General features: G+C 46.3%; 1 protein-coding gene across 1 annotated transcript in view; it reads left to right on the forward strand.

Moving 5' to 3' along the window:
- The window catches only part of LOC134676201 (dipeptidyl peptidase 9), a 37,420-nt gene extending 11,412 nt beyond the window's left edge, over positions 1-26,008 (forward strand). Inside the window, exons 7-19 of the mRNA XM_063534530.1 lie at positions 895-1,024; positions 3,886-4,024; positions 4,804-4,990; positions 8,194-8,303; positions 9,772-9,924; positions 11,328-11,457; positions 16,568-16,672; positions 17,311-17,486; positions 19,044-19,187; positions 20,082-20,160; positions 22,589-22,781; positions 24,036-24,147; positions 25,220-26,008. Of these exons, the coding sequence (XP_063390600.1) occupies positions 895-1,024; positions 3,886-4,024; positions 4,804-4,990; positions 8,194-8,303; positions 9,772-9,924; positions 11,328-11,457; positions 16,568-16,672; positions 17,311-17,486; positions 19,044-19,187; positions 20,082-20,160; positions 22,589-22,781; positions 24,036-24,147; positions 25,220-25,312 (1,751 nt within the window). The 3' untranslated portion in view covers positions 25,313-26,008. The remainder of the gene's footprint in view (positions 1-894; positions 1,025-3,885; positions 4,025-4,803; positions 4,991-8,193; positions 8,304-9,771; positions 9,925-11,327; positions 11,458-16,567; positions 16,673-17,310; positions 17,487-19,043; positions 19,188-20,081; positions 20,161-22,588; positions 22,782-24,035; positions 24,148-25,219) is intronic.
- Positions 26,009-26,506: the final 498 nt, after the last annotated feature.

Genomic DNA, 26,506 nt, shown 5'->3' on the forward strand with positions numbered 1-26,506 from the left:
ATTGTAGATGTCGCGAAGCCCCCAGCACAGAATAAATAATAGTACTAGGTACAGAAGACTCACTCTCTAAAACGCGTCTGTCACGATCAGCACAGATATGGCCGCTAGGTGGCGACAGCGCCACGCGCGGCTTATGGCAAACCCCCAAAATTGGGGTCGAACGGATGGAGTTTTAGTTACCTGTAGCAAAGTACGCTGAAATCGCGGAGTGAGCCACGCCTGCCCCCAGTTCCGACATTTTGAAAAAAGAAATTAAAACTACTGGGGTAAATAAGTGCAAAAAGTATGCGTTTTTTTCTCAGGCGATGCTGTTGGGCACGATTGTTCCTTAGGTCAAAAAAAGCTGATTAGCTCGGAAAACATGTAAAAACTCAAAAAAATCCGCGTTTTCCCAGAGATAAGACCTAGCTAAATCGATTTTTCGCCCCCGAGCCGTTGCCGAGATACCCAAAATATATAAATATGTAACTCCTTGTTTAAAGGTATAAGATACTGTTATCATCAATAGGCAACTTCTTCTTCTTCCTCGCGTTATTCGTCTTCTGCATCGCATTTTGCCACGGCTCATGGGAGCCTGGGGTCCGCTTGACAACTAATCCCATGATTTGACGTAGGCACTAGTGTTTACGAAAGCGACTGCTATCTGACCTTCCAACCCAGAGGGGAAACTAGGCCTTATTGGGATTAGTCCGGTTACCTCACGATGTTTTCCTTCACCGTAAACCGACTAGTAAATATCAAATGATATTTCGTACATAAGTTCCGAAAAACTCATTGGTACGAGCCGGGGTTTGAACCCGCGACCTCCGGATTGCAAGTCGCACGCTCTTACCGCTAGGCCACCAGCGCTTCATCATTATTAGGCAACTTATTCATACAAAACTTTTTTTACAGCGTCAGAAAACACGAACGATGCGGTAGAGGTGACGGATATCCGGTGGTTCGATCTCCGGCAGTCGTTGAAGGAGACCTTCCCCTGGTTCGAATATTTGGCTCGCGTCGGCTGGACCCCCTGTGGAAACTAGTAAGTTAAGGGGCTACCTATAGGGGGTCATCCATTAATTACGTCACACGAATTTCTAGGTTTTTTGACCCCTCCCCCCCTCCTTGTCACACTTGGTCACATTTGGCAAACCCCTCCCCCCTAGTGTGACGTCACATTTTTTCTACGAAATCGCGAAATCGAATTAAGTAAGTACCTAAGTATTATTAATATTTTATCAAAATATTTTTGACGATATAAATATTAGTAATTTTATAATCCAAAACTGCTTAGGAAAGAAAATTAAACGAATAAAAACGATTATCGTTTTAAAAACTTGTTGTTTCAATGTACAGCGAATAAAATAATTTAAATAAATTTTCGGTTACTGATGAAGTTAAAGTGACGTCACAAAGTTTGTGTCTCCCCCCTCCCCCATGTCACAATATGTCACATTTTCTTGACCCCCTCCCTACCCCTAAACGTGTGATGTAATTAATGGATGACCCCTAGTTCATTTTTTTAGCATTAGAAAGAACTTGAAAGAAGATAAGCGATCTTGACATGTCTTTTAATTGAAAAACGCTTTTTAAAAATCGGTAACTATTACTTATGAAAGCAGGAGAATATAAATGATCGAATCACATTCATAATTGTTACATATTTGCCGTAACTTATTTTTAAAATGGGTTTTTCAATTAAAAGACACATCAGGATTGTTTACCTTATTTCTAATGCTAAAAAAAACGAACTATAGGTCATTGGCGTACCTTCTATCAGAATCCCTTTGTTTTCTAATATTTTTTGTAGCTTATTATATTAACAGCAACGGCTTTAAGCAATATAGTATCCCAAGTTTACTTCAAAGTTCATTGTCTTCGAGATATTTGGCATCAAAGTTGAACAATTGTAGGCTAATGAACTGTTTACCTTGCCATAACTTTTGTGTTAATTAGTTTAAAATTAAAACCCTGGACACGTTTTACGAGACGTCAAAGACGAACCCAAATATGTAGATTTTGTACATGTAAGATTCTTCACAGCAAACTAAATACAAGAAAATTGTTTTTTTAGACAATGTTTAGGAACTCATAAAAACATATGTATTCATTTCTTTCAAAATCCGGTGGACAAAACTGGAGATAAAAGATTGAAGAACCGATAACCGTTTGTCTTATAATTCTATCTGTAGTGCAAAAAAAAGGAGATACGATTCAAAACTTGTCAAAAATCGATGAAAACCTAGACCCTTAACCGAATCGGGGCTGATGACACGCCTGCCGTGTTCATCAATGTTTTTTACGTGTGGCGTATGACACGGGAGGAGTGTCATCATATTCTATGGCGCATGGCATGGCTGCCGTGTCCTGAAATGATTGCTCCGCGCCACAGCCAAAAGTTTTCGAAAATGGAACACGGTACGAATCGGTTAAGGCCCACTTACATGGTGCGAGTTTCTCGCACGTTTTGGGGTGAGAAATTGTATGCAATAGTCAGGCGGCCTAGCCAAGGCGACGATCGCTTGCGCTTCGCCATAAGCCTCCTCCACACTCGTGCGCGAATCGCGGCGCGAAGCCGCGAACGCAAGTGTGGCGCCGATTTTCGCAGACAGCGAAATCGACTCCACACTCGCGTTCGCGGCTTCGCCCGCGATTCACGCGCATAGTCTGGAGGGGGCTATAGAATCGCTTTGTGTCTCTTTACCACTCTTCCATATTAATGTGACAGTGACAGTTGCGTTTCGTTCGCTACGAAGCGTTAGCGATTGGCATGTTGTCTACGGGGCCAGGCGAGTATCGTATAATTTTTTTTAAATTCATGCTAGAATAAACTCGCCTACGATTACGTCATTCGATACTCGTACGGAGATTATCGCCAGGCGAAATAGTTTACGCGAGGAGTAGCATTCTAAACTGCAAAACGTAATTCAAGACCAAAAAAATGAAGACAATGTTGCCACTGCAATAATTTGTTTGTAAAATAGTAAATTCCTTTTGATAAATAATCACGCTAAGATAATTTATTTATTAGTAATTTTACACCTACGATTTGAAAAAGTACTTTTATTAAAATTATTTTTACATAAATACAAGACGCGCTAGTAAAAAGTGGCAACATTGTCTTACTTTTTTTCGTCTTGAATTACGTTTTGCAGTATAGGAAGAAATTTGCTTACGATTTCTCGACTCGTCAAACTCGCTCTCGTATGACATTTTTTCACGTACGTGTAAGTATCGCACGAAGCGATTTTCATACGAGTTTTCTATCATTACCAATATACTGTCAATATTTGTAATTATATACCTTGTTTCTCACATTATTTTTTATTTTAATGTAATTTAAGTTGCGTTTATTTTAATATTGGCTCATACATAAAACGTCACACAGTTTAAATGTATGAATAAAGTAAAGCACCTGGGAGACCGAACTTTGCTCGAAAAACATGGGGCATTATTTATGAAAAGGGACCTTATTGTCGATGGCGCTTACGTGTCGATAACGTCACATATAATAGTACATTGTGCAACATGGGGCGTAAGTTAAATATTGCAAACGAGAGTAAGTTAAATCGCGACGGCTTGCTGGAGCGATTTATAGACTCGAGTTTGAAATATTATTACGCCCCGAGTTACACACAATGTTTTTCATCACACTTGCGATACAAAAAATTTGTATAAAGAAGACAAAAAACTGTTAATTACGGCACTAGAAACTTACTTCATAACTCCCTAGGGAGAACGCTTTTTACCGCCGGACGGTAAGCAGTCACCGTAGTCTATGGACGCCTGCAACTCCAGAGGTGTTTTTCTATAACTCCCGCTAAATCTGCGTGCAATTCCACATTTACTGAGCGAGTGTAATGAAAAATATTTAACAATTTATGAATAAATTTGTCTCTACAGTGTATGGGTGCAGCTCCTGGACCGCAAGCAGCAGCGCCTGGAGCTAGCGCTGCTGCCCTCGCGCGAGTTGTGCGCGCCCGCGCACTACCCCGCCGCGCCCGCGCGCGCGCCGCACAACGCCCCCGACCACCCCGAACAGGTACTCTAAATGGCTGACATTTCTGTTAGACCTACTTAGGAGTCGTTTTCTAGGTTTCCGGGGTTGCATTTCAAAGAGCGGTGAATGTTCACGCCGTAATCAAAGAGAATTTAGACTAAAGGAATATTTTCAAAGTAAATTATGTAGTCAGTACATTTATTGCCTTCTTTCGACACAAATGATTATAACTTTTAGAACGCCATTAACGCTTATTCTTTCACTGATATGTGTTAAATTTGTTAAATGTCTAAAAGTATCGCCATCTACTCGAGGATAGATCAAAGGTATGCCATCTTTTCAAGCAATGGCGCCATACCTTTGGCCTATTTATTTATTTATTCTTAGTCGAAAACTTTTAAAGTATTTGAAGGAATGGTGAAGGACCGTGAATGTCAGTTGCCGCTCCGTTTGTCGGTTAGAAAAGTACGTATACCGCAACTCTTAGACCGAAAATTACTGCTTATTACAGAAATTAATGCCCTTACCGGAATTCAGAGCCATCGGCTTAATAGATAGGGTCACTACCCACTAGACCAGACTGGTCATTACATCACTACACCTTGTAAAATAAAGTCCCCCGCCGCGTCTGTCTGTTAGTATGTTTGTTCGCGATAAACTCAAAATCTACTAAAAGGATTTTCATGCGGTTTTCACCTATCAATAGAGTCATTTTTGAGAAAGGTTTAGGTGTATAATAATTTGTTAACCCGTGCGAAGCCGGGGCGGCTCGCTAGTATTTATTAAATTACACATGATCTTCATAACCTTATTTGTTACAGCCAATACAAATCCTAGTCCAAGAGACAGCGCCGGACGTGTGGATAAACGTTCACGATATACTACACTTCCTACCCTCGTTAGAACCGGGCACCATCCGGTTCATATGGGGCTCCGAGCAGACCGGGCACTTGCACCTTTACCTCATCACGTGTAGGATAGCGAGAGGACCGCCGGAGAGAATGAGAAGTAAGTCCTCTGTCCCTGTCAGTCATCTAGCAGTAACAGTGACGTATGGATATACCACACTTCCTACCGTCGTTAGAACCGGGCACCATCCGGTTTATATGGGGCTCCGAGCAGACCGGGCACTTGCACCTTTACCTCATCACGTGTAGGATAGCGAGAGGACCGCCGGAGAGAATGAGAAGTAAGTCCTCTGTCCCTGTCAGTCATCTAGCAGTAACAGTGACGTATGGATATACCACACTTCCTACCGTCGTTAGAACCGGGCACCATCCGGTTCATATGGGGCTCCGAGCAGACCGGGCACTTGCACCTTTACCTCATCACGTGTAGGATAGCGAGAGGACCGCCGGAGAGAATGAGAAGTAAGTCCTCTGTCCCTGTCAGTCATCTAGCAGTCACAGTGACGTATGGATATTCCACACTTCCTACCCTCGTTAGAACCGGCACCATCCGGTTCATATGGGGCTCTGAGCAGACCGGGCACTTGCACCTTTACCTCATCACATGTAGGATAGCGAGAGGACCGCCGGAGAGAATGAGAAGTCCTCTGTCCCTGTCACTCATCTAGCAGTAACAATGACATATGGATATACTACACTTCCTACCGTCGTTAGAACCGGGCACCATCCGGTTCATATGGGGCTCCGAGCAGACCGGGCACTTGCACCTTTTCCTCATCACGTGTAGGATAGCGAGAGGACCGCCGGAGAGAATGAGAAGTCCTCTGTCCCTGTCACTCATCTAGCAGTAACAATAACATATGTATATACTACACTTCCTACCGTCGTTAGAACCGGGCACCATCCGGTTTATATGGGGCTCCGAGCAGACCGGGCACTTGCACCTTTACCTCATCACGTGTAGGATAGCGAGAGGACCGCCGGAGAGAATGAGAAGTAAGTCCTCTGTCCCTGTCAGTCATCTAGCAGTAACAGTGACGTATGGATATACCACACTTCCTACCCTCGTTAGAACCCGGCTCCATCCGGTTCATATGGGGCTCTGAGCAGACCGGGCACTTGCACCTTTACCTCATCACGTGTAGGATAGCGAGAGGACCGCCGGAGAGAATGAGAAGTAAGTCCTCTGTCCCTGTCAGTCATCTAGCAGTAACAGTGACTTATGGATATACTACACTTCCTACCCTCGTTAGAACCGGGCACCATCCGGTTCATATGGGGCTCTGAGCAGACCGGGCACTTGCACCTTTACCTCATCACGTGTAGGATAGCGAGAGGACCGCCGGAGAGAATGAGAAGTAAGTCCTCTGTCCCTGTCAGTCATCTAGCAGTAACAGTGACGTATGGATATACTACACTTCCTACCCTCGTTAGAACCGGGCACCATCCGGTTCATATGGGGCTCTGAGCAGACCGGGCACTTGCACCTTTACCTCATCACGTGTAGGATAGCGAGAGGACCGCCGGAGAGAATGAGAAGTAAGTCCTCTGTCCCTGTCAGTCATCTAGCAGTAACAGTGACGTATGGATATACCACACTTCCTACCGTCGTTAGAACCGGGCACCATCCGGTTTATATGGGGCTCCGAGCAGACCGGGCACTTGCACCTTTACCTCATCACGTGTAGGATAGCGAGAGGACCGCCGGAGAGAATGAGAAGTAAGTCCTCTGTCCCTGTCAGTCATCTAGCAGTAACAGTGACGTATGGATATACCACACTTCCTACCGTCGTTAGAACCGGGCACCATCCGGTTTATATGGGGCTCCGAGCAGACCGGGCACTTGCACCTTTACCTCATCACGTGTAGGATAGCGAGAGGACCGCCGGAGAGAATGAGAAGTAAGTCCTCTGTCCCTGTCAGTCATCTAGCAGTAACAGTGACGTATGGATATACCACACTTCCTACCGTCGTTAGAACCGGGCACCATCCGGTTTATATGGGGCTCCGAGCAGACCGGGCACTTGCACCTTTACCTCATCACGTGTAGGATAGCGAGAGGACCGCCGGAGAGAATGAGAAGTAAGTCCTCTGTCCCTGTCAGTCATCTAGCAGTAACAGTGACGTATGGATATACCACACTTCCTACCGTCGTTAGAACCGGGCACCATCCGGTTTATATGGGGCTCCGAGCAGACCGGGCACTTGCACCTTTACCTCATCACGTGTAGGATAGCGAGAGGACCGCCGGAGAGAATGAGAAGTAAGTCCTCTGTCCCTGTCAGTCATCTAGCAGTAACAGTGACGTATGGATATACCACACTTCCTACCGTCGTTAGAACCGGGCACCATCCGGTTTATATGGGGCTCCGAGCAGACCGGGCACTTGCACCTTTACCTCATCACGTGTAGGATAGCGAGAGGACCGCCGGAGAGAATGAGAAGTAAGTATAAGTATAAAAAATATTTATTACCACGTTATAAAGTATACACGGTGGCTAAAAAACATACACTAGGAATCCTCTAGACGGAGTTTAGAGCAATTATTTCATGAAACGGATGCTGCCAAAAATGCGGGGGTGGGGGGGACGAGGTGAGCGAGTCCCGTGCCGTGATTGGTCCGTTCAAAGACACGGGCGTCACACAAAGACACTTTGACTCGAAAATGGAGTAAAACTACCGTATATTTGTGGCAGAGGGGGTAGCGTTTCTATGCTCAGTCTGGAGGATGTCTGTGCTAAAAAACAACTGTATTCCTGTTGGCAGGGAGGTTTTGGGATTATACTTAGCAACTATTACTGTGTTGGCCGAAATGTTAATGCAATTGAATATTCTTGACCATTAACCAGTACAAATTGAACCGTCAACTGTAACCGTCCGTTACCGATTACGGTTCAATTTGTACTGGTTAATCATCATCATCATCATTTCAGCCTATATACGTCCCACTCCTGAGCACAGGCCTCCTCTCATGCGCGAGAGGGCTAGGGCTACAGTCCCCACGCAAGCCCAATGCGGATTGGGGACTTCACATACACCTTTGAATTTCTTCGCAGATGTCTGCAGGTTTCCTCACGATGTTTTCCTTCACCGAAAAGCTAGTGGTAAATATCAAATAATATTTCGTACATAAGTTCCGAAAAACTCTTGGTACGAGCCAGGATTTGAACCCGCGACCTCCGGATTGAAAGTCAGACGTCATATCCACTCGGCCACCACTGCGTACTGGTTAATGGTCAATTGCAATTAACGTTTGGCCAACACTGCTATGGGACCAACACCGAAACGATTTCATCTTTCCAGGCGTGATGGAGATGATAACGGAGGAGGAGAACCTAGCGATCGGACCGAATATTGTTAGTAAGGAACCCATCACCGCTGGCGAGTGGGAAGTCCTAGGGAGAAAAATATGGGTGAGTACTTGCTGCGAGGTTCCTAATGTTCCTAGCTTAAAATAAATAATTATTACAGTACATATGGTCCTATTTTTCCGCACTCGTGCGAGAAATAGCACTTTTCGTGCGATGTCAAAAGTTTAAAGGGCCATATGTACTGTAAAACGTTTTACGATACACGTGCGAATAAGTAATTCGCAACTTTATCGCCACTCGTTTCGAATTTTCTCTTTTCCGCACACAAGTCTAATCGTAAATAATTATTTCATCACACTTGCTCGAAAAAGACCTTATTTCATGCAGGTGTACTGAAGGACAAAGGCCTATATTGCTCCCGAGGGAGTTATGGATTCTGAAAGTAAAGCTATAACTCCCTAGCTGTTTAAACACTTATAATTTGGATCGATATGATCGAAATGTCAATCTAGAATTACTGAGGAATGAAGTAGATGCTGATGCTGATGGTGGGCCTTAGTTACCTGATCTTCTTCTTCCTCGCGTTATGCCGGCATTCTACCACGGCTCATGGGAGCCTGGGGTCCGCTTGACAACTAATCCCATGATTTGACGTAGGCACCAGTTTTACGAAAGCGACTGCCATCTGACCTTCCAACCCAGAGGGTAAACTAGGCCTTATTGGGATTAGTCCGGTTTCCTCACGATGTTTTCCTTCACCGAAAAGCGACTGCCTTAGTTACCTGATAATAAATGATATTTGATTTATTTAATTACTCTTGTCTATGTATTGAATATTAAATGTATCACATACATGGTGTTCACGAGGAATGCGAAAGATTTTAACCACGCATTTCTGAGGTCAAAAGAAGGAAAAAATGTAATATGAGTTTAGACCAATTTCGCCAAAAAAAATTTTTTTTTAAATGTATTTAGTACATATAAAGTAAATGTTATTGGTAAACATGTCACTTAAAATGGATTTTTACTTTTTTTTTTTTACTTTTACAAAGTGTTACTTATCACTTTTTGACATCTATCAATAAGGATATTTAGACTACATCCCATAGTAGCAACATCGCCATCAAAAAGGCATTTTGCATTATGTAAGAATAAAAACTAGATTTTTTTTAAATTGGTATTAACTCTGAAACTAGGCGAATTTCAAAAAAGTTTACAGTACATTTTTGTCTCTAAATATGATCAGGAATACGCTGTTAAAATTATTCGGTTTCCTCATGTTACACCGTGTATACCGGTCGATGTCTATACTCTGTATCTTTAGGTATTTAAATAAAAGTAAACAAAATCTACCCTCAAATGACTTCTTAAGCCAGTTGAGGGTAGATGAAAACATTACATGATCGAATAGTATAGGTTAAAGTCTGGTCGTTCAGTGACTGATCCAGGCGGTTTTGTAATTGGTCGGTTAACCAATAAATGTTATAACTACCCGAAAATTTACAAATTGTTTGTTTACTTTTATTCAAATACCTAAAAATACAGACTATATATGTAATCGTTTTCACAGGTAGACGAAACCCGCAACTTGGTATATTTTGTCGGTCTTCGCGAGACGCCTTTAGAAAGGCACCTGTACGCTGCGCCACTAGCGCCCCCCCGGCCACACCAAGTCACTCTGCTCACCACAGTTGGACACTCTTGTGCTGTAGACATGGACGATGTAAGTGCCACACAGCCTAGTATACTTTGAGAGACGCCTCTAGAGAGACACCTGTACGCCGCGCCACTAGCCCCCCCCCCCGGCCACACCAAGTCACTCTGCTCACCACAGTTGGACACTCTTGTGCTGTAGACATGGACGAGTAAGTGCCACACAGCCTAGTATACTTCGAGCGACGCCTCTAGAGAGACACCTGTACGCCGCACCACTAGCGCCCCCGCGGCCACACCAAGTCACTCTGCTCACCACAGTTGGACACTCTTGTGCTGTGGATATGGACGATGTAAGTGCCACACAGCCTAGTATACTTCGAGAGACGCCTCTAGAGAGACACCTGTACGCCGCGCCACTAGCGCCCCCTCGGCCACACCAAGTCACTCTGCTCACCACAGTGGGACACTCTTGTGCTGTGGATATGGACGATGTAAGTGCCACACAGCCTAGTATACTTCGAGAGACGCTTCTAGAGAGACACCTGTACGCCGCGCCACTAGCGCCCGGACACACCAAGTCACTGCTCACCACAGTTGGACACTCTTGTGCTGTAGACATGGACGATGTAAGTGTCACACAGCCTAGTATACTTCGAGAGACGCCTCTAGAGAGACACCTGTACGCCGCGCCACTAGCGCCCCCCCGGCCACACCAAGTCACTCTGCTCACCACAGTGGGACACTCTTGTGCTGTAGATATGGACGATGTAAGTGCCACACAGCCTAGTATACTTCGAGAGACGCCTCTAGAGAGACACCTGTACGCCGCGCCACTAGCGCCCCCCCGGCCACACCAAGTCACTCTGCTCACCACAGTTGGACACTCTTGTGCTGTAGACATGGACGATGTAAGTGCCACACAGCCTAGTACTTCGAGAGTTGCCTCTATAGTTCGTTTTTTTTAGCATTAGAAAGAAGCACAAAGAAGGTAAGCGATCTTGACATGTATTTTAATTGAAAAACGCTTTTTAAAAATCAGTAATCGTATTAGATTCATAATTGTTACATGTGCGACCCGGGTATGTCCTTAAACTACGTCCAAGACCACCGGTGGACGGGCAGCAGCGTCTCTCAAATTCGGTGTACTCGACTGCGATCGCCAACCCGCCTGCCAAGCGTGGCGATTATGGCATTCGAATATAGAGAAACCTGTATATTTAATATAACGTAAATGATAGTACCTGCTGGTATATTATCAATCTTCTCAAATGATTTTTACGCCTCACACCCTAATATGCTAAACAAAAGCTTTTGCATGTGCCAAAACATTTGCAAATTTTATTTTAGGCGGTTCAAAGTTGATCGGTTGTTTTTCTATAAGATGAATAATTGATAACTGTTGTTGGGTTATCTGTAAGCTAACGCAAAATCTTGTGTTATTGTTCAAATTTGCTTGTTTATTTTGTACAGGAATGCACCCTAGCAGTGATAACATCAAGTAACATCAGTACAGCGCCCTCTACACGCGCGTACCGCATAGCGCACACTCCGACGCCCGCCTTGGTCGCGCAAGGCCTCCTCATGGACCGAGCGCCGAGCGGTAAGTAGATAAACCGATGGTTTATTCATCGATTGTAGCAGATTACAGATATTTGTACAGGAATGCTCCCTAGCAGTGATAACGTCAAGTAACTTCAGTACAGCGCCCTCTACACGCGCGTACCGCATAGCGCACACTCCGACGCCCGCCTTGGTCGCGCAAGGCCTCCTCATGGACCGAGCGCCGAGCGGTAAGTAGATAAACCGATGGTTTATTCATCGATTATAGCAGATTACAGATATTTGTACAGGAATGCTCCCTAGCAGTGATAACGTCAAGTAACATCAGTACAGCGCCCGCCACACGCGCGTACCGCATAGCGCACACACCGACGCCCGCCTTGGTCGCGCAAGGCCTTCTCATGGACCGAGCGCCGAGCGGTAAGCAGATAAACCGATGGTTTATTCATCGATTATAGCAGACTACAGACATTTGTACATGAATGCACCCTAGCGGTGATAACATCAAGTAACATCAGTACAGCGCCCTCTACACGCGCGTACCGCATAGCGCACACACCGACGCCCGCCTTGGTCGCGCAAGGCCTCCTCATGGACCGAGCGCCAAGCGGTAAGTAGATAGACCGATGGTTTATCCATCGATTATAGCAGATTACAGATATTTGTACAGGAATGCACCCTAGCAGTGATAACGTCAAGTAACATCAGTACAGCGCCCTCTACACGCGCGTACCGCATAGCGCACACACCGACGCCCGCCTTGGTCTCGCAAGGCCTCCTCATGGACCGAGCGCCGAGCGGTAAGTAGATAAACCGATGGTTTATTCATCGATTATAGCAGACTACAGACATTTGTACAGGGATGCACCCTAGCGGTGATAACGTCAAGTAACATCAGTACAGCGGCCTCTACACGCGCGTACCGCATAGCGCACTCATCGACGCCCGCCTTGGTCGCGCAAGGCCTCCTCATGGACCGAGCGCCGAGCGGTGAGTAGATAAACCGATGGTTTATTCATCGATTATAGCAGACTACAGACATTTGTACAGGAATGCTCCCTAGCGGTGATAACGTCAAGTAACATCAGTACAGCGCCCTCTACACGCGCGTACAGCATAGCGCACTCATCGACGCCCGCCTTGGTCGCGCAAGGCCTCCTCATGGACCGAGCGCCGAGCGGTGAGTAGATAAACCGATGGTTTATTCATCGATTATAGCAGACTACAGACATTTGTACAGGAATGCTCCCTAGCGGTGATAACGTCAAGTAACATCAGTACAGCGCCCTCTACACGCGCGTACAGCATAGCGCACACTCCGACGCCCGCCTTGATCGCGCAAGACCTTCTCATGGACCGAGCGCCGAGCGGTGAGTAGATAAACCGATGGTTTATTCATCGATTATAGCAGACTACAGACATTTGTACAGGAATGCTCCCTAGCGGTGATAACATCAAGTAACATCAGTACAGCGCCCTCTACACGCGCGTACAGCATAGCGCACTCATCGACGCCCGCCTTGGTCGCGCAAGGCCTCCTCATGGACCGAGCGCCGAGCGGTGAGTAGATAAACCGATGGTTTATTCATCGATTATAGCAGACTACAGACATTTGTACAGGAATGCTCCCTAGCGGTGATAACGTCAAGTAACATCAGTACAGCGCCCTCTACACGCGCGTACAGCATAGCGCACACACCGACGCCCGCCTTGGTCGCGCAAGGCCTCCTCATGGACCGAGCGCCGAGCGGTAAGTAGATAAACCGATGGTTTATTCATCGATTATAGCAGACTACAGACATTTGTACAGGGATGCACCCTAGCGGTGATAACGTCAAGTAACATCAGTACAGCGGCCTCTACACGCGCGTACCGCATAGCGCACTCATCGACGCCCGCCTTGGTCGCGCAAGGCCTCCTCATGGACCGAGCGCCGAGCGGTGAGTAGATAAACCGATGGTTTATTCATCGATTATAGCAGACTACAGACATTTGTACAGGAATGCTCCCTAGCGGTGATAACATCAAGTAACATCAGTACAGCGCCCTCTACACGCGCGTACAGCATAGCGCACTCATCGACGCCCGCCTTGGTCGCGCAAGGCCTCCTCATGGACCGAGCGCCGAGCGGTGAGTAGATAAACCGATGGTTTATTCATCGATTATAGCAGACTACAGACATTTGTACAGGAATGCTCCCTAGCGGTGATAACGTCAAGTAACATCAGTACAGCGCCCTCTACACGCGCGTACAGCATAGCGCACACACCGACGCCCGCCTTGGTCGCGCAAGGCCTCCTCATGGACCGAGCGCCGAGCGGTAAGTAGATAAACCGATGGTTTATTCATCGATTATAGCAGACTACAGACATTTGTACAGGGATGCACCCTAGCGGTGATAACGTCAAGTAACATCAGTACAGCGGCCTCTACACGCGCGTACCGCATAGCGCACTCATCGACGCCCGCCTTGGTCGCGCAAGGCCTCCTCATGGACCGAGCGCCGAGCGGTGAGTAGATAAACCGATGGTTTATTCATCGATTATAGCAGACTACAGACATTTGTACAGGAATGCTCCCTAGCGGTGATAACGTCAAGTAACATCAGTACAGCGCCCTCTACACGCGCGTACAGCATAGCGCACACTCCGACGCCCGCCTTGATCGCGCAAGACCTTCTCATGGACCGAGCGCCGAGCGGTGAGTAGATAAACCGATGGTTTATTCATCGATTATAGCAGACTACAGACATTTGTACAGGAATGCTCCCTAGCGGTGATAACGTCAAGTAACATCAGTACAGCGCCCTCTACACGCGCGTACAGCATAGCGCACTCATCGACGCCCGCCTTGGTCGCGCAAGGCCTCCTCATGGACCGAGCGCCGAGCGGTGAGTAGATAAACCGATGGTTTATTCATCGATTATAGCAGACTACAGACATTTGTACAGGAATGCACCCTAGCAGTGATAACGTCAAGTAACATCAGTACAGCGCCCTCTACACGCGCGTACCGCATAGCGCACACACCGACGCCCGCCTTGGTCGCGCAAGGCCTCCTCATGGACCGAGCGCTGAGCGGTAAGTAGATAAACCGATGGTTTATCCATCGATTATAGCAGATTACAGACATTTGTACAGGAATGCACCCTAGCAGTGATAACGTCAAGTAACATCAGTACAGCGCCCTCTACACGCGCGTACCGCATAGCGCACACACCGACGCCCGCCTTGGTCGCGCAAGGCCTCCTCATGGACCGAGCGCCGAGCGGTAAGTAGATAAACCGATGGTTTATCCATCGATTATAGCAGATTACAGATATTTGTACAGGAATGCACCCTAGCGGTGATAACGTCAAGTAACATCAGTACAGCGCCCTCTACACGCGCGTACCGCATAGCGCACACACCGACGCCCGCCTTGGTCGCGCAAGGCCTCCTCATGGACCGAGCGCCGAGCGGTAAGTAGATAAACCGATGGTTTATCCATCGATTATAGCAGATTACAGATATTTGTACAGGAATGCACCCTAGCAGTGATAACGTCAAGTAACATCAGTACAGCGCCCTCTACACGCGCGTACCGCATAGCGCACACACCGACGCCCGCCTTGGTCGCGCAAGGCCTCCTCATGGACCGAGCGCCGAGCGGTGAGTAGATAAACCGATGGTTTATTCATCGATTATAGCAGACTATAGATATTTGTACAAAGGAATGCACCCTAGCGGTGATAACGTCAAGTAACATCAGTACAGCGCCCTCTACACGCGCGTACCGCATAGCGCACACACCGACGCCCGCCTTGGTCGCGCAAGGCCTCCTCATGGACCGAGCGCCGAGCGGTAAGTAGATAAACCGATGGTTTATCCATCGATTATAGCAGATTACAGATATTTGTACAGGAATGCACCCTAGCAGTGATAACGTCAAGTAACATCAGTACAGCGCCCTCTACACGCGCGTACCGCATAGCGCACACACCGACGCCCGCCTTGGTCGCGCAAGGCCTCCTCATGGACCGAGCGCCGAGCGGTGAGTAGATAAACCGATGGTTTATTCATCGATTATAGCAGACTACAGACATTTGTACAAAGGAATGCAGCCTAGCAGTGATAACATCATTACAGCACCGTTTGTAGTCGTTCAATTTGTATCAGGCCCCGAACAGCTAATCCTTTGTCTATTGTTAAGTAAAACCGCGCGTGCTACCACCTGCATAAAATGTTCGGTCACTTTAACCGGTTATTGAATTAAAACTACCATGGAAATTGCAATAAGATTCAAAATGAACTAATGGAATAATATTTTGCGTGGCTGTGTGTGATACCTCTACGATTACAGAGTGCCGGCGAGTCGAACGCTACAGAACCAGTCTAAAGATGTGTCATCGAGATGCGTAACAAAGGCGTGTTATCGGAGAGCGCACCTACACTGGTTTTTTTTGCGTCGGACTAGCCAGCGCTCAGGTGCCAAATATAATTCATACGACCCTGTTTTGCCGGTAGTAGCACGTGTGGTTTTACTTAACAATGCAGCTAGTGCGGTTTAACTTAACAATAAACAAAGGATTACCCGTCGGGGCCAGCTACAAATCGAACGTCTACACACGCGCGTACGGTATAGCGCGACATTCGGCGATTTTTTTTGAAGCGGTTCACATTAAACTATAGTATCATTACACAGAAAAAATTGATAAGTTGTTCTCTCTTATGTTGTGTGTTGCTGTGTCCGAGCGTCGACACTTTTCATTCAAGTAAATTTGAATGTACAATCTGTAGCTACATGTGTGATCCTGTAATTGGCTTTCCATCTCTTATTAATGTGGCATACTCTGTATAGATAGCTGTTGGATCTCCATAACATAAATAAATAAATAAATAAAAACTTTTATGTCAAAGTGGAACTAAATTCTTATTTATGATGTAGTAGCTTTAATTATATTCTGTTAAAATAATAGGCGCAACGTCAGTATTCGGTATTTCTCTAAGATTCCCACGATACAGGCTGAGCCTAGTGTGGGGATCACTGTACTGCTTTTATTGAAATTTATGTATTTCTTGAAATAAGTATATTTTGAATTACAAATGTATATAAAGAACAAACCAAAATACCAGAAGAAGTAAAAGCTTAGACAAAGAAAATATTTGCAGAAACGTCGTCCGATAGCCGGAGTTACAACGGGTCGTGGGACAGTCGCTCCGGAGACGGCGACAACGACGACAATGACTCCAGCGAAGCCTCTATACTCGTCAAAGGTACATCTTACACCTTATAAAACACTAGCGACATTCTTATGTACTTTCATAGGTTAATGTTTAGGTTTACATAATTTAATTAAGGAAACTGTAAGTCTACAATATTACTAAATGCAATTGTATCCAATGTAGCAATACGAGACTGTTTGTTTCTAAATAAAATAAAAAAAAAAACCTTAACAAACTATACACATAAACCTTTCTCAAGAACCACACTATTGATAGGTGAAAACCGCATGAAAATCCGTTCAGTCGTTTTTGAGTTTATAGCGAACATACATACACACAAACAGACAGACGCGGCGGGGGACTTTGTTTTATAAGGTAAAAACATAATCTCCCGCCGCGTCTGTCTGTCTGTATGTTCGCGATAAACTCAAAAACCACTCAACGGATTCTCATGCAGTTTTCACCTATCAATAGTGTGGTTCTTGAGGAAGGTTTATGTGTATAGTATGAATTTTATGAAATGACTTTTTCGGTCTCGGACCCTAAACTGTTAAACAAAAGGTATTGTTTCCTTTGTGCAGTGAGTACTTCGGCTACTGCTAAAAACGCCGTCATAAGTAAATGGTAACAAGCCGTTTAAACATAAATTTTACCATCCTATTACTTACTAAACAAAGCTTTTTTTTCAGAGCACGCCCTAAGCACAAGTGTATGCGTGCCTCCACCGCAAATCTTCACGACGCGGCTCTCGTGCGGCCTGCCCGCCTACTGCACGCTGTGGCGCGGCGCGCGCGCAGGCCGCGGGCCCACCGTGCTGCACGTGTACGGCGGGCCCGAGGTGCAGACCGTCACCAACAGCTACAAGGTGAGCCACGTCACTCACCGGTGAGGGATCGTCCACACTTGACGACGCGGCACGCGTGCGGCCTGCTCGCCTACTGCACGCTGTGGCGCGGCGCGCGCGCAGGCCGCGGGCCCACCGTGCTGCACGTGTACGGCGGGCCCGAGGTGCAGACCGTCACCAACAGCTACAAGGTGAGCCACGTCACTCACCGGTGAGGGATCGTCCACACTTGACGACGCGGCTTTCGTGCGGCCTGCCCGCCTACTGCACGCTGTGGCGCGGCGCGCGCGCAGGCCGCGGGCCCACCGTGCTGCACGTGTACGGCGGGCCCGAGGTGCAGACCGTCACCAACAGCTACAAGGTGAGCCACGTCACTCACCGGTGAGGGATCGTCCACACTTGACGACGCGGCTCTCGTGCGGCCTGCCCGCCTACTGCACGCTGTGGCGCGGCGCGCGCGCAGGCCGCGGGCCCACCGTGCTGCACGTGTACGGCGGGCCCGAGGTGCAGACCGTCACCAACAGCTACAAGGTGAGCCACGTCACTCACCGGTGAGGGATCGTCCACACTTGACGACGCGGCTTTCGTGCGGCCTGCCCGCCTACTGCACGCTGTGGCGCGGCGCGCGCGCAGGCCGCGGGCCCACCGTGCTGCACGTGTACGGCGGGCCCGAGGTGCAGACCGTCACCAACAGCTACAAGGTGAGCCACGTCACTCACCGGTGAGGGATCGTCCACACTTGACGACGCGGCTCTCGTGCGGCCTGCCCGCCTACTGCACGCTGTGGCGCGGCGCGCGCGCAGGCCGCGGGCCCACCGTGCTGCACGTGTACGGCGGGCCCGAGGTGCAGACCGTCACCAACAGCTACAAGGTGAGCCACGTCACTCACCGGTGAGGGATCGTCCACACTTGACGACGCGGCACGCGTGCGGCCTGCTCGCCTACTGCACGCTGTGGCGCGGCGCGCGCGCAGGCCGCGGGCCCACCGTGCTGCACGTGTACGGCGGGCCCGAGGTGCAGACCGTCACCAACAGCTACAAGGTGAGCCACGTCACTCACCCGTGAGGGATCGTCCACACTTGACGACGCGGCACGCGTGTGGCCTGCCCGCCTACTGCACGCTGTGGCGCGGCGCGCGCGCAGGCCGCGGGCCCACCGTGCTGCACGTGTACGGCGGGCCCGAGGTGCAGACCGTCACCAACAGCTACAAGGTGAGCCACGTCACTCACCGGTGAGGGATCGTCCACACTTGACGACGCGGCACGCGTGCGGCCTGCTCGCCTACTGCACGCTGTGGCGCGGCGCGCGCGCAGGCCGCGGGCCCACCGTGCTGCACGTGTACGGCGGGCCCGAGGTGCAGACCGTCACCAACAGCTACAAGGTGAGCCACGTCACTCACCCGTGAGGGATCGTCCACACTTGACGACGCGGCACGCGTGTGGCCTGCCCGCCTACTGCACGCTGTGGCGCGGCGCGCGCGCAGGCCGCGGGCCCACCGTGCTGCACGTGTACATACCACCCTTAAGTAGGTCCTTATTCATTCTAAATATTTGTTCAAATTGAAATTGTGTATTGCAGGGCATCAGACAACTCCGCATGCATATGCTAGCGGCGCGCGGGTTCAACGTGGTCGCGATAGACTCGCGGGGCTCCAAGCACCGCGGCCGCGCATGGGAAGGGGCGATCCGGGGCAAGATGGGGCAGGTGGAGTTAGACGATCAGGTAACTGTCTTTAGTGCCCGTCTCCTCATGCCTAATTGGTGAATTCTAATCGTATTTCAACGGTGTAAGGCAGCGGTCGGCAACCAGCGGCCCGCGGGCCACATGCGGCCCGTCAACCTCTCGCTTGCGGCCCGCGAACCTCCCTGGCTATTTTGTATGTAATACCGAAGAACGACAATGTTTGCTAAAGTCATAAATATTACCAAAGTGCGGCCCGCGTCAGCTTCGTTAACTTTTATGTGGCCCTTGGCTGCTAAAAGGTTGCCGACCGCTGGTGTAAGGCATGGTACTCTTAAACCTACGCCTGCCTGCCGATTCGTTCCTCGAAAAGAATAAATTCTACAGAATCATTCTTCTCTACTTCTTTCTCGCGTTATCCCGACATTTTGCCACAGCTCATGGGAGCCTGGGTTCCGCTTGACTAATCCCAAGAATTAGCATAGGCACTAGTTTTTACGAAAGCCACTGCCATCTGCCCTTCCAACCCTGAGGATAAATTAGGCCTTATCGGGATTAGTTCGGTTTCTTTTGCGAAAAGCGACTACCACATGAAAATACTCATAGATAAAAACCAACGTGCGACGACGAGTGAAGCGAGGAGTGAGTAGGCATGATTTAAAAAATGCTCCAATTATCTATGTAGAAGGCTATTCGCCACGAGTTCATCATCTCGGCCATAAGACGTCCACTGCTGCATAGGCCTCCCCCTTGGACCTCCATTCGTACCGGTTGGAAGCGACCCGCATCCAGCGTCTTCCGGCGGCCTTAACAAGGTCGTCCGTCCATCTTGTGGGTGGACGTCCTACGCTGCGCACGATCAGTGATCTGATCAGTGCTGTCACGAGTTAGCATTTTATTATTTTTATTATTTAATAAAATATAATTTCTGTTCAGGTGGAGGTATTACAGTGGCTGGCGAAAGAGACAGACTGCATAGACATGGAGCGGGTGGCTATACATGGCTGGAGTTACGGTAAGTGATTTTAAACTGCAAAACGTAATTCAAGACCAAAAAAAGTGAGACAATGTTGCCATTGCAATAATTTGTTTCTAAAATTGTAAATTCCTTTTGATAAATAATCAAGCTAAGATAATTTATTCATTAGTAATTTTACTCCTACTATTTAAAAAAGTACTTTTATTTATTTATTTGTACATAAATACAAGACGCGCTAGTAAAAAAGTGGCAACATTTCTTACTTTTTTTTTTGGTCTTGAATTACGTTTTGCAGTATAGTAGTAGTAGTAAACTCTTTATTGTACAAAAAGACATATTAAAAATAACATACAATTAGTAAGAAGTACAAAGGCGAACTTATCCCTTTGAGGGATCTCTTCCAGTTAACCTTTGAGTAGATGAGAGGAGAGAGTGAAAAGAGGGTGACAAATGCAGCAAAATGTACAACAAGGTACTAGAAAGATAAAGGATATAAATACATACAAAATTTATAGTATAAACATACATATAGTACACAAAAAGGAATAGGGAAAATACACTAAAAATTGCAATGAATTAGAACGATATAAAGCAACTATACAATAGAAATATAGACAAATTAATCAGTCAGATCAGATAACCATAGCTTTTTTAACCTCTCCTTGAACGACGCAACCGATTGTGCCTGCTTGTGATTGTGTTGTGATTATCTTCACTTCACAAAAAAAAATCGTTTGATTAAGGAGATAAGCGCCACAGTCGGCCATGGCTGACTAAGGTTATGGTATAAAATGAACCTTAACACATTGTAATAAAGTTTACTAGCGTGTAATATAAAATAATTGTGGCGGTCAAAACATTAACTACCCATTTCCTGTGCTTCGTGTTGAGCACGATGGTCGTTTTTTCAACGTTATCAACTAGTTTTCGTTTGTAGTCTATGGTTAATCTTTTTGCTACTTTTAACCTATATTTTAAGTTAACTCTTTACCGCATACGCTACCGTATATTTCAGTCATAAATGCTATAATATTCAACTCTATTGACAGGTATTAAAGTTCAAATTTAAACAATTTATTTACCTTCAGTAGGGGGTTAAAATTATCATTAGTAAAATTTGCAATATTATTACAGACTTGCAGCAGCGTTAAAAAAAATACAAGCTGTTTTTTTGCAATTATATTCAAATTGACAAGACATTTCGTAAGGGACCGTGCGCGTTGGAGGGTCTGCCATCTTGTGGCCTGAATCGGAAACATATGTGCACATGTACATTGCCAAAGCAAGTGCTAGTATCTACCGTTCTCGTCGGTACGTTTCCTTGTGCATAGTAGGTACTGCCATTTTGTGGGTTACAACGGGAGCATAAACGACGCTTACGCCTCGCGCTAATAATCTGACGGCTCCTATGCTGCCCTTTATAGTTGATGCACCCTATACGGTTCGATTTATCGTAGCTAAATTAAATATGACTTTTTATCCTTTTTAGGGTTCCGTACCCAAAGGGACGGGACGGTACTTGGATGGGTGACCGTTTTCTTTTTGCATTTTTTCCTTTTTTTTTTGCTTTATGGTACGGAACCCTTCGTGCGCGAGTCAGACTCGCACTTGCCCGGTTTTTATAATATAGGGATATAGGGACACAGGGCGGAGGGAATAAATGCGGGATGGATGAAATGGCGACAGGTCTCTGGAACAACTTGCGATCCACGAAAGCCCATTAAACTTAAGGGGAAGATATACAGAACGATCGTGAGACCTGTTGTAATGTATGGATCAGAATGCTGGGCGACGAAAGTAGCGGATGAAAGAAGAGTGCACGCAGCGGAAATGAGAATCCTGAGATGGATGTGAGGAGTGACGAGAAAGGATCGGATTAAGAATGAGTATATAAGAGGAAGTTTGAAAGTAGCTCTAGTAACTAAGAAAATGAGGAGTGTTAGGTTATCGTGGTATGGGCATGTAATGAGGGATGAATGCCATATAGGCAAAATAATGTAGGGATGAATGTTGATGGACGGAGAGCGTATGGTAGACCCAAAAAACGATGGATGGATTGTGTGAAAGAGGATATGAGAAAGAAAGGAGTGAGTGCTGAGGACACGAAAGACAGAGGAGAATGGGAGAGAAAAACATGTTGTGCCGACCCCACATAACGTGGGATAAGGGCAGGGGAGAGAAGAGGCACAGGGCGGACACGCCATATATGAAAATCATTTGCGTTTATATGTGTGCGCGGCTCGTTTGTACACGCGTCATTGACGTCATTGTGTATGTGTGGGTAAGTCGCTTCACTGAGAGGACGCCAGAAGTCCGCCAGATTCATGTCGCGGCCAGTCGCGGGGTGAGGTAATGCGAGTCGGGGCGGGGCGGTGCGTGGCCGTTCTGTATGATAATACCATTACTTATTCTGTGCTACAGGTTCCCTGTTTGATTTTTGCATCTTCATTGTTTTTTTGTTCAGGTGGTTATTTATCGCTGCTCGGTCTGGCGACGCGGCCGAACATCTTCCGCGTGTGCGTGGCGGGTGCTCCTGTGACGTGCTGGCGGCTGTACGACACGGCCTACACGGAGCGCTACATGGGGCTGCCCGCGCGCGCGCCGCACGCCTACACGCGCGCCTCCGTGCTCGCGCACGCGCCCTTCTTCCCCGACCAGTGAGTACTGTTTAACATTATAAACAGTACCACAGAATAAAAAAAAACAACGGGTTGCACTCCGGGAGTGCCGGCAGAAGTGAAAACTCAATGACATTGTAACAGTTTTTCGATCAGGTCACGTGTCCGTCTTACGAAGCGTCTTACGTTTTACGCTCTCGCGAGTTTAACATTTTTTCCCATCACAAAAAGTGCACAGCGCCGCTAAAGAAGTTTTCGCTTCAATAATAGTACTAGGTACAGAAGACTCAGTCTCTAACAAAACGCGTCTGTTACGATCAGGACAGATATGGCCGCTAGGTGGTGACAGCGCTACGCACCGCTTATGGCTAGCCACCAAAATTGGTGTAAAACGGATGTACCTGTAGCTGTTGCAAAGCGACGAAATCGCGGAGTGAGCCACGCCTGACAAGTACCTACACTATGGTTAAGGGTGTCACCACTGTCACCTGTCCAATTTTTTTGTCCAGTGAGTATTTGCGTCTCATGTTTTGCATAGTGGGAGAATGAGACACAATGCACATTGGACTAACAAATTAGCAAGGTGGAATACCAAGCCCGGAGACCTATAAAAAGGTCTCCTGTTCCATTCTAATTTGAATCTAATTTAATTGAATTAATAATAGTACATGTTGAATGAATAATAAATCTGTGAATTAATACAACAAAAAAATTATATAAGATAATTATTCTCTATTAATTTTAAAGATTTGAATCTTTGTTTTAACAAATCAAAATCGCATTTTTCTTGGCAAGTTTTGACGTTTGGGCTGCTATAGTCCGTTTTTTTTAGCATTAGAAAGAACTTCGCAGAAGTTCGCTTGTGGTTCTAAATCTGGCACTTTTAGCGGTAACAATTTGAAGTAAATTATATGTATTGACCATGCTACATTAGATAATTCAATAATTATGAACAATTAACGAGCCTGATAAAAACTGCACGCTTGCTTCTGCGGAGTTCTTTCTAATGCTAAAAAAAACGAACTATAGAGGGTATAAATTACACAGGTTGTTTACTCAAAGACGACTCGAGAATAGTATTCTGACTCTAAGGGCCAGTTGCACCAACCACATGTGACAGACTGATCAACATCAGCCGGCGCACCCCGGTGCTTTACTATGAAACTTTCCATACATAAAAATTTAGCGAACTCTTTAAGGATACGAACAGTTTGGTGCAACCGACCCTAACTATTGTCATGTAAATAGGTGCCTTTCTAAATACTTTTGTTCACAATCTACTAATTTGTACAGGGAGGGCCGCCTACTAATCATCCACGGGCTGGCCGACGAAAACGTCCATTTCTGCCACACGGCGGCGCTGCTGTCCGAGCTGGTTCGGCTCGGCAAACCGCACCGGGTCCAGGTAAGATGAAAATTTACACATAAGTAAAAGAAATGTCACAGTTTTTTTTCTATAGGGAATCTTTCAAAATAGTAACCGGTTTTATTTCATGGAAAATAGTTCAGAAGGCACCAGTACACCAATTGGTGTAGGCACCAATTTTTACGAAAGCGACTGCCGTCTGACTTTCCAACCCAGAGGGGAAACTAGGCCTTCTTGGCAATAGTCCGGTTTCCTCACGATGTTTTGCTTCACCGAAAAGCGACTGGCAAATATCAAATGATATTTCGTACCTAAGCAACCTAAAGTCCGGAAAACTCTTTGGTACAAGCCAGGGTTTGAACCCGCGACCTCCGGATTGAAAGTCGCACGCTCTTACCGCTACACCACCAGCGCTTTCTATCATACCACCAAAGATAACTCCGTCTAAGATAAATAAAGTCTAAGAAAAAAAATGACTCCGAAAATCAATAAAAAAATATGCTCGAACAGTTGGCGCTATACCTTTGGCCTATACTTGTGTAGATGGCGACACCGTTTGATATTTAACAATTTAAACACATCAGTGAATGAACAAGGATAAAAGTCATATTCATATGGCGTTCTAAAAGTTTTAATCCTGTGTCAAAAGATGGCAGTAAATTTACTGTGACTACAAAATTTACTTTGACATTACGTCTCTATACTAAATTCTCTATAATACCATCTTATTTTTAGGGTTCCGTACCCAAAGGGTAAAACGGGACCCTATTACTAAGACTCCGCTGTCCGTCCGTCCGTCTATCACCAGGCTGTATCTCACGAACCGTGATAGCTAGGCAGTTGACATTCTCACAGATGATGTATTTCTGTTGCCGCTATAACAACAAATACTAAAAACAGAATAAAATTAAGATTTAAGTGGGGCTCCCATACAACAAACGTGATTTTTGACCGAAGTTAAGCAACGTCGGGCGGGGTCAGTACTTGGGTGGGTGACCGTTTTTTTTGCCGGATTTTGCATTATGGCACGGAACCCTTCGTGCGCGAGTCCGACTCGCACTTGCCCGGTTTTTTTTATTTTATTATTTGTATATTGATTATTTGTTCTCAGGTATACCCAGGGGAACGGCACTCCCTGCGCGCGATGCACGCCGCCAAGCACTACGAAGCCACCCTGCTTCACTTCTTACACGAAAACTTGTAAAATGTATTATAAACCTTAGGTTAACTAGCGTAAGTCATTGTCGCTTAGACGCGTAGCGCCATCTAGTTGTAACGGACATTAAACTTTGAAGAATCGATATGTCAAGTGTCACGGGATTTACAACTCTGTTGTATTTGTAGGAAGGTTGAAAATCAAGTGCGTGGGTTTTTTTTACTGTTATCCAAGAATTAACTAAAATACACGCTATGTAGACGCGTAGCGCCATCTAGTTGTAACGGACATTAAACTGATGGAATTAAACATTGATGAATCGATACGTCAAGTGTCACGGGATTTACAACTCTGTTGTATTTGAAGGAAAGTTTAAAATCAAGTGCTTGGTTTTTTTTTTACTGGTATCCAAGTATAAACTAAAATAGACTTTGTTTCGTTTGGCATAAGGTTTTAAATCAAATGCTTTGATTTCGATAGTTAATTTTGGACTCAACATGAAACTAAAAAAATATATTTTATTATTGAAGGAGGAAACTGTCAATCGGAATTCGAAGTTCTTAGGTATATTGATGAGAAAGTTCACTTTCCTCTTATAGTTGTGTCAAGCGCTCGCTGCACTCGAATACGTACGTAGTGTGCTCTCTGTCGCACCTACCTGCGCCAGGTGGCGTCCTGTCTCTGTTTTAATCAGTTTTAACCGGTATCGAAATACCTCTTAATATCGATGCAAAACCGTTATTTCGTTAATTAAAAACCGGATAATTGATGGAACGCGAACTAAACATTTTCGTTCTCTTTTCTAACCGGTAAGAAGAGGGTAAGGAATTTTATGGTTCGCAGGGCACGATACAGTACCGGTTACTCTTGCCTTTCGGAGACTCGTTGTCATACGTGAAAGATATAGTAATACTCTTTCTTTCTTGCTTCGGTATTTTCAATTTAACCGGTTAATTTCGTTCCACAAAAACGGAAACTGAACGAATTTGGCATAAATCAGTAACTCAATAGAACAGTACTTTAACCGGTAACCGCAAACGGAAACGAAATCCTTTTCGTTCCCGGGTGAATAAACGAAACCGGTTTGAAATTTCGTTCCCGGGTGAATGAACGAAACCGGTTTGAATAATAAACCGGTTTCCGTGCCTTGGTTTTAATAGTTTCGCGTGCAGCGAGTGTTTAACACAGCTATAGTAAGTTTGTGATACTGTACTGTATCAATCACTGCCTTCTATAGTCAGA

The sequence above is a fragment of the Cydia fagiglandana genome, chromosome 24 (genome assembly GCF_963556715.1).
Source record: "Cydia fagiglandana chromosome 24, ilCydFagi1.1, whole genome shotgun sequence".
NCBI lineage: Eukaryota > Metazoa > Arthropoda > Insecta > Lepidoptera > Tortricidae > Cydia > Cydia fagiglandana.